Source organism: Gossypium hirsutum, chromosome A01, assembly GCF_007990345.1.
Source record: "Gossypium hirsutum isolate 1008001.06 chromosome A01, Gossypium_hirsutum_v2.1, whole genome shotgun sequence".
Classification (NCBI taxonomy): domain Eukaryota; kingdom Viridiplantae; phylum Streptophyta; class Magnoliopsida; order Malvales; family Malvaceae; genus Gossypium; species Gossypium hirsutum.
Genome location: NC_053424.1, coordinates 20,360,343 through 20,369,216, shown reverse-complemented (window position 1 = coordinate 20,369,216; position 8,874 = coordinate 20,360,343). Strand labels below are relative to the sequence as shown.

Sequence of the window (8,874 nt, the reverse complement as noted above, 5' to 3'; positions counted from 1 at the left end):
TTAATGGGTAACTAATTTATCACTTTTTAATAACATTAGTGATTGATTTGTTATTTTTTGAAAGTTTAGTGACTGAATAGAAATTAGAGTGACTGTTGATGCAATTTACCCTAATTTTAATAATGTTAATAATTAAACTTAAATTTTAAAATCTAAAAAGTAAAACGATAAAAGAATTAAATGCTTAGAAATAAAAATAAATTCTAAATTTATAAAAAATATAGGAATTTATAACATATTTTAACATTTCATATTTTGCGCAAATACATGTGTTTCTAGAAAATTAGAAAAGAAAAGAAAATTGTGAGGACTGATGTGAAAACACGTGGCGAATCAACAGAGGCAAAAGGGGACCCGGGGGTGCTTACGTGTATGATTAAATCGCCGGATTGGGATTCCGAATTTGCCAAAGCCAAAGCCAGCCATAGCCCGAGCGCGAGGGGCCACCGATCTCATCTTCAACTCTCTCTCTCTCTCTCTCTCTCTCTCACACACACACACACACACACACACACACATACACATATTCGTTAGCGCCTCTCTTAAAACCTTTAATATTTCTTGATGCTATTTTAAAGTTGATTGCAGTGTTGTTTACAAGTCCTCTGTCCGTCAAATGCATCATACCAAACGCAAAGATTCTACCGAAATTTTCTCTTACATTTGTCATGTTTTTCAACCCCCACTTTCCTCATATTTCGAAACTCTCCTCCTCTTCCCCCAAATCTACTTCCCTCATTTAACAAATTTCCCTTCATTTTGTTTTGAAATTTAACACTTTATATATTTAGGCTTTCTTTTCTCGCAACTCGTCCATGGCATTTTCTTAATCTATGTCGAGGACTGACAGAGGATTCACAACTCTGTTTGAGTTCAACCTCTCCAAGCTAAACTTTTCCCATGGATTGGCGCCGCGTAAAAAACAGAGAATGTGCTTTCGGCTCACTGTGTTGAGTCGAATCAGTTGCTGCTACCCCGACCCCCTCGTCCCAATCCGGAGAGGCAACGGTTCAGCTAATAGCAATGAGAAGAAGGGGGAGAATTGGCGGTTGGACTCCAAGAATAGCCTTCACAAGGTCCGAGTTCTGCCCTCTCCTGCAATGTCGTTTGCTTCGGCTCAGTACGTCACTGCTTTTAGCATGCTATACTTTTTCCTTTCAATCTTAAGACTGTATCTTCTTTTTCTTTAAAAAAAGAATCTAAACAAAGGATAAGTGACTTGCTAGTTACGCATTTTATTTTGCGGAAGTTAATTTGTTTGTTCCTTTTTATTGATTTGTATGCAAAAACTTAAAATGTTCTGTTCGCTACCAAAGCTTGTAATGCAATGTTGATATCGTGTTATGCTTGTCACAGATCTCGATTTTCTTCCAAACAACAAAAGTTCTACCCTCAGTGTACGCCTCGAAATTCTGGTCCTCAGTCTCGTGATACTCTACCGACAAGAGGTAACACAGAATGCTCATTCATCTGTTGAATCTTATTCTGGAATTCTCCATGTTCTTGTATTTTAGGTTTCTGATGGCATTTAGATGACCATGGCTAATAAAGGATACGATTGTTTGCTTGTTTCTTCATGGTAGACACGGGTATTGCAAATGAGGAGGACTGGGAAATTAGCTTGTTAAATGAGAATGTTAATGAGTCTGGCACAAATGAAGATGGCAGTACCTGGTATCGACAAAGTGGAGAGGACCTTGGTGAAAATGGATACTTGCGTCGATGGACAATGATGGGTGGTAAATCCCATGACGGATCCTCTGAATGGATGGAAACGGTATAATATCATTTTTGTTTCATGATATTTTGATGTATGAATTTTGTTGATCTTCTAGTTGCAATTGAGCGGATATTCATAAGTTCTTTCAACAAACGCAATATATGAACTTATGACTGTATATTAAAACGATTAGGTATTATGTTTGCCACCATGGTTGTTTGAAGAGAACTCATTCTTGTGAGAAACTTATTTCTGTATTTTTCCAAACTTGGAAGAGATTTCTGACAGGCCATCATTTGCTAAGAATTCTAAAGAACACCAAGTTATTCATGTTCTATATTGATCTTTTCTTGAACATCTATTTCTGTATTTTAAATGGTCAATATGCGCACTCAAAATTATTCATGTTGAACATGAATTTTTCTACTCGGCCAGCCTGCTTTGCATATTGTTATTGCCTTATTGGTGCCTAACATTTGTTTCTGTATTAAATGGTTGATATATTGGGTGGAACGATTTAAAATATGTCTGTTATTATAATGTGAATGAAATAATTCAAATTAGTTAGAATATTTTATTCTTTAGAGCTTTGCAACAATGACAAATTAATCAGCCAAGTGTATATTTTTTCTATTCTGGGAGTGGGGAGCTAAGGTATTTGTATAATGAATCATCTTTTCTGTAAGATTATATAAACTCGAGAATGATTTGAGTTGTAGTTCGAGAGATGAAAGCAACCAGAAGGGGACATTGACGTTAACTGTTAGTTAAATTGAGGAAGAAAGGATGATTCTTAAAAATTTTGACTATAGAATTTCAAATCTACTACCAAAATACATAATTTTTTAAAATTCTGTTACTTAACATGTATTATAACCCCAGTAAGTATTATCCTTGCCAGATGTATTTAATTGGATTTATTGATCTCCTTGACAGTGGTGGGAGACAAGTGACTGGAGTGGATACAAAGAATTAGGTACTTGCATTTTTCATTGCTTTATTCTATCACCACTTCCATTGCTTTATTGTATCACCTAATTGTGTTAATTAATTTCTCATGCTTTATTCTTGCCGAAATGACTCTAAAATCATCTGAGCATGTATTTGAGTTACTTTTATCAGAGTTTATATTTCATAGGTGTTGAGAAGTCAGGAAGAAATGCTGAAGGAGATTCATGGTGGGAAACTTGGCAAGAATTGCTTCATCAAGATGAATGGAGGTCTTTATTTCCACATCATTCACCTGATCAGTGAATACTTCAATTTTGTCAATTATCACATAGAGGCAAATATGATCTTTCCACTTTACTATGCAAGCAATTTTTCATCAGTGCAATCATTACTACATCTTTAAAAATGCAGCAATTTAGCACACATAGAGAAGAGTGCTCAGAAGCAAGCTAAATCAGGTATTGAAAATGCGGGTTGGCATGAGAAATGGTAAGTTATAAATCAATGTATGGAATTTATGATATTAGATTCCATTCTTGTTATATATTTTTACTATTAATACTTCCTATTGATGATAAACTTAGTTTGGTAGGTGGGAGAAGTATGATGCTAAAGGGTGGACAGAGAAAGGGGCACATAAGTATGGTAGGTTGAATGAACAGTCATGGTGGGAGAAATGGGGAGAGCATTATGATGGAAGAGGATCTGTTCTCAAATGGTAATTTTCAATTAAGCTTTTTATGCAAAACCACTCAGTGTGCTAGTTGACTACTAGATTTGAATTAATTTAGTAGTTCAGATTCATGATCTTTTTTGCACCAATGGTCATTTGAGAGAAACCACGATACATGCCATGTTTTTTCTGGGAAGATTGTTCTTACATTGATGGAAATTTCAACGACCTTTCCTTTTATATTCATAAGAAAACTTTTTCTGATATTGAGATTATACACTTTTCTTCTCTTGTACTTTCCTACTTAGCATCACCGTCCTATCCCAAGCACTTTCCTGTGGTTGCATTAAATTTTCTTTTTTGATAATTTTCAGGACAGATAAATGGGCTAAGACTGAAGTGGGAACAAGATGGGGAGATAAGTGGGAAGAGAAATTCTTTGATGTTGTTGGTTCACGTCAAGGGGAGACGTGGCATGTATCTGCAAGTGGCGACCGTATGTATATTCATTTGATTTTTTCTACTTCTGATGCATAATGTGATTGTTTTTTATTTCAAATTTGGGTTTTGCATAGCATCTCATAGGTTGGATGAGTAGCCATTGATTATTATTATTTGCTCATGCTCCTTAAGCAAAAACTACTTTTGGTATTTCTCTAAAGTGTGCACTTAGGATGACCACCATAGCCGTAGGCCAAAACCTGTTTCAGTTTGCGCAATGAAAATAAACATTCTCTTGAGCATCTCTCCAGGCACTTGACTTAAATCTTAATGGTCAAAGTGAAATGCACAACTGAACTGGATTGTTTAACTGTTTTGAGTTGTGACAAGATTTTCTGGGAAGACTATTTTAGTTTTTCAATGCAACTTTTTATTCATCCACGGATGAGGAGACCTGAAATTTATGTATAGGCATTGAACAAGTGTGTTCTTTTGTCTTCAATGGGAAGTAAAGGCCTATTGGTTCAATGTTGTTCCCTTTCATGGCATTGATAATGATCTGTATAATATATCGCTCTTATGATCTTATCACATCTGCTTAGTACAAGCTATGCTTTAATGGGTCACTAAAAAGGAAATCGTTTACAAACTTTTGTTACTCTTGGTATAGAAGTGGCCTCAGTGATTTTATGCCTGAGATTACACACTATAAAGCTCAATCGTCATGGTTTTTCATGTATGCCTTGCTCATTGAATTGATTCATTTATTGTAACTTTTGTAACTAAGGTATTCTGGTCTAATAGGTTGGTCAAGAACATGGGGTGAGGAGCATTTCGGAAATGGGTAACGACTTTCATTGTTAGCTTTAGAACTTCCATGTGCTAAATTGCATTCTGAATCATAACTGGACCGTGTTTATCTATTTGTTTATCATTTTCATTTGTATTTCTCTTTGATTCAATTCCACACGGGAGAGACTAAAATTCCCTTTGGTTGGAAAACAGGAAAGTTCACAAATATGGGAAGAGCACAACTGGTGAAAGCTGGGATTTAATTGTTCATGAAGAGACGTATTATGAGTAAGACGAAGCAAATTCGTATCTGCATTTCTATGCATGTACTTATGTATTTGAAGAGAAAATTGACAAGTATTGACAAATTATTGAAGGGCGGAACCTCATTATGGATGGGCAGATGTGGTGGGCGACTCAAGCCAGTTGCTAACGATCCAACCTCGGCCAAGGCGGCCTGGTGTCTTCCCAAACCTTGATTTTGGATCATCGCCTCCTCAGCTTGATGACCAAACCTGACTAGCCTTGCCCACTTCAATTTGCGTTGGAGGCGGCTTTTTTCCCCCTAGGTTTTAAATCAGTTTAACTATTATTAGTTGTCAGTTGCAGTATGTGTAGCGGAACATTTTTGGATTATTGGTGTTGGATTGGTTAATTCTTATAAATTTGAAAAATGTTGGGTGGATATTTTTCAATATACCTATAAATGTCACGGGACTAAAACTATCCGCGGCCCGTAATGCAATTTAGAAACGTTAATTGGATGAGTTGATTTTAAGTTTGAATTAGATAAATTCTTGTTTTATTTTTTTTTCAACATATGAAAATTTGGGTTTAAAGATTAGGGTTTTTTTGGGTTGGATTATTGCAAATTAGTGCAAATCTTGTATGTCATGTTTGGTTAGCTTAGTGGTGTGATAAGTGATTTATTCTGCACCTTTGATTTTTCAGTGAATATTTAATATATTTAATATTTATCTGAATTTCTTTTGTATAATTCGACACTTAATTTTGTTTAATTTGATCAAATTGATATATATTATTTTAAGTTTTTTATTTAAATCCAAGAAAAATATTAACTATTTGTTAAAAAAATATTTTTTAAAATTAATTATCTTAAACATAAGATGGTATATTAACAAATAACATTTATATTTTAAGCCATAGGAAATATAATGTAAGAGGAGGAATAGATATCAAACACCTTAATGCAGTAACATCTATCTTACATCCATCATTTTGAAATTTTAGTGTTATAGAACACTTCTCTGTCACGTCAAGAGTACCGAAGGTGGCTTTAATGTTCTGTGTAAAACTAGATACACAAAACATTACCCAATTACACAAACTATTACAACTTGAAGGAGCTTGTAAAAGATCAGAAAAAGCTCGTTTTAAAGGTTTGCATGTGAAAGAAATAGGAAGGTTCGTGTTTTATTGGATAATAATATTAAGAATATTAGTAGTAATACTATTAGAGTTGATTGCTTGAAACTGCATCACAAAATGAAACAAAACCTTACGGTAATTTTGGATAAGAGTTTTGGTAAAATTCTTCTAATCAGTGATTTGTGGATATCATGCTCAGATAAAGGATTTATTTGTTGTACACGATGTGGATGGGAGTTGAAAGTTGAAAAGTGTGATTTTAAATTTGTGTCATATTCTACCTTCGCAAGTGTCTTGTTTAATACTATTTATACTTTCTTAATAGACTAAGGGATTGAGAAGAAAATTTTAGTATCATCTTAGACAACACATGGAATATGGATAACACGCAAGATTTGTTCCAGAACAATTTTGTACAACAAGATGTTTTTTTGTCTACTAGTAATTTTTCATATCCGTTGTGCTCAAATTCTGAATTTTGTTGTTTAAGAGGGTTTTAAGTGCTTGGTAAAACCTTAAAAAAAGTAAGGGATAGTGTTGAATATATTGAAGAGTTGGAATCTTGAAGACAAAGGTTAAACAATATGTAAGAAGAGTTAATTTGAATTAACCAAAAGAATTGTGTTATAGGTTAAATATGAAAACAGGAAACATATATAATGAGGGTGAAACATTGCGTTTTGGCGTGTGCTATTTTAATGAATCGGTGCGTTTGGAGAGTAAAGGTCACAGTTGTATGGCCTAACTAACTTTTGTAACAACTCTTCCTTTCCTCTTTTAACTTGTTGTTGAGAGGGGAAACAATTACCAATTTTGTTAAACACAATTTTCTTCCTCACTCTCTCTTCTTCTCTATTCTCTCTATCTTTTCTCTTTATTTTCTCATCTTTTCTAGTTCAAGCGCATCCAAGGTATCAAAGCCTTATCGATCCTCTATGGATGGTGACGAAGTCACTACTTGCTTGCAAAAGGATATGGGACTTCTGCAATAAGAGGTGGTCAAGCTCCAAGGTGAACTGTCACAATGAGCTGTTAAGTTGGAAACTTGACTGAAGGAGTTAAAGGATGATTTCAAAGGTGAGTTGAGGTCTTAGCTTCCCAATCTGTTTGAACAATATTTTGGGAACCTAACGCCCGTTGCAAGCAATGCAGTTGTTCAGGTTAAGGGCAAGAGGATCTTAGGAGGGCTTTCACCCAGATTTCCTCTAAAAGAACCATTGGAGGTTCCTCTTGGTTTTCAGGCCAAGGAGTCTATGGCTACTCATTCTTCATTGGCAATAGGGAGTACGAGTATGTAGTCTTGATCAAGTCCTATGTAATGCAATGATAGATCTCACAAGCTTGATTGTTTATGATTTGACAGGTAAGATTTACGAGGGTGGTAGTCTAAGCTCGAGTAGTACTTTAAGGCAGAAGGACTTTTAGATAGTGCTAAGGTTCGAAAGGTAATGTTGCATCTTGAGGGGAAGGCACTGGACCAGTACCATTTCTACGTTTAAAAGCAATAAGGGCTATATATGTTGAACTGGACTTGCTCTATGATTTGTCATAATTTGATATGTCAAATTAGGCTCTTCAATACACTCGAGGAGCTTATTCTCAAGAAATTTAATTATCTTTTATATATTTTTTTGATTTTTAGTTTCAAGCCTTAATAAACATTTGTGCTTAGTTTTACCCATTTGAGACTCAAATTGGCCAAACGATTCCATAGGAAACCTAACAATGTCATTGAGTTAGTATAGGGAGAAGATAATGGTCCAACTTCGAAGGGCACCATCACTTAGAGTGGGTCTCGCGACACCGATGCCATAAAAGTCACAACATCCGGACTTTTCACCTTAAGGATGCAAAACTTCAACACAAAATTAGCTTGGAGCAAACTGTCGTAGGAGTCGCAATACCAAGGGATGGATGTCGTGACATTGAACCATCATCATGATACCGAGCCCCCGAAGTTATGGTATCCATGAAGGTGATGAAGTGGAGAAATTAAGGCCAACTCCAGTGATGTAGAGACACCGAAGAGTGGGTGTCATGACACCAAGACCCCCAAGATACACAAGTTAGCTAATGTTTTGGATGTCACGACACTGAAATCTCAATGTCTTGACACTGCTGCCTGACGGGTGAAAAACTGTAGGGGCAATTTTGTGTCCAAACAAGATTAAGTCTTTTATTTTTCATTTAAGGGCATTGCTCAATGTTAGGTTAAATGTTAGTAAACTATAACTTCTAATTCATAATCTTTTGAAGATGGATTTTTTTGGCTGAACATTTGTTCTTTACTTTTCATATTTCTTAGTTTAGATTTTCAATTTTCTTTTTGTTTTTGTTGTAGTATTTTTGTTTCTTCATTTTTGCTAGAAGATTGTGGATGGAGATTTATTAAATGCTCACGCTTCATCAGATGATTATCTATTAATGAGTATTTTCTTAACCCATATCTTTTATATTTTATGCCTACCATGTGTTTGTTACAATATTTGTATAGAATTGAAGTTTAATCATGTACCAAATTGTTTTATTGGTTGATTGATAAGTGAGTTACATAGCTAAGTTATTATCTATGCCTTGATTGATTATTTGTTCAAGTGTATTAAATTTTATATTACACTAGAATTGATGCATCTAGTGGAAGATTTAGATAGGCGAGACTAAGAGGAGACTTTATCATTTAGGACTTTGATACATTTGTGTCGAATAATGAGACTGAGAGGAGATTTATATGTCTAAGTGAGACCGAGAGGAGAACTTAGGTCATTTCTTTTAGTTTAGGATGATATCGACAAGAGATTCTTAGCTAGGAGTAGCAAACAAAATAATCAACATAGGTTTATTATATTAGTTAGTAATCCATAACTCATTCAACCATTAGTTCAATCAATTTGCATCGTTTCTAGTAAAA

The 8,874-nt window shown here is 34.8% G+C and overlaps 1 protein-coding gene and 1 long non-coding RNA gene across 3 annotated transcripts; both read left to right on the top strand.

Annotated features, from left to right (window-relative positions):
- Positions 1–410: 410 nt before the first annotated feature.
- On the top strand, positions 411–5,341 carry LOC107916935 (uncharacterized). Of its 2 annotated transcripts, none has more exons than XM_016846310.2 (11): positions 411–1,076; positions 1,357–1,448; positions 1,584–1,777; positions 2,657–2,696; positions 2,859–2,940; positions 3,083–3,160; positions 3,264–3,389; positions 3,719–3,840; positions 4,590–4,629; positions 4,791–4,865; positions 4,955–5,341. In XM_016846310.2, exons 1-11 carry the CDS (start codon positions 1,024–1,026, stop codon positions 5,094–5,096), a joined length of 1,044 nt encoding a protein of 347 aa, XP_016701799.1. In that variant the 5' UTR covers positions 411–1,023; the 3' UTR covers positions 5,097–5,341. The 2 variants fall into 2 exon arrangements, with proteins under 2 accessions (XP_016701799.1, XP_016701798.1); XM_016846309.2 differs by having other exon boundaries at positions 411–1,120.
- Positions 5,342–6,762: 1,421 nt separating this feature from the next.
- On the top strand, positions 6,763–8,391 carry LOC121232166 (uncharacterized). Its single transcript, XR_005930406.1, has 3 exons — positions 6,763–7,043; positions 7,119–7,256; positions 7,330–8,391. It is a non-coding gene; the product is annotated as an uncharacterized lncRNA (long non-coding RNA).
- Positions 8,392–8,874: the final 483 nt, after the last annotated feature.

Excerpts from the sequence above, each read along its gene's own strand:
- LOC107916935 (XM_016846309.2), top strand. The coding sequence starts at position 834 with ATGTCGAGGACTGACAGAGGATTCACAACTCTGTTTGAGTTCAACCTC. Across the intron at positions 1,449-1,583 it reads TGATACTCTACCGACAAGAG|ACACGGGTATTGCAAATGAG; the intron begins GTAACACAGAAT and ends TCTTCATGGTAG. Across the intron at positions 4,630-4,790 it reads GAGGAGCATTTCGGAAATGG|GAAAGTTCACAAATATGGGA; the intron begins GTAACGACTTTC and ends GTTGGAAAACAG.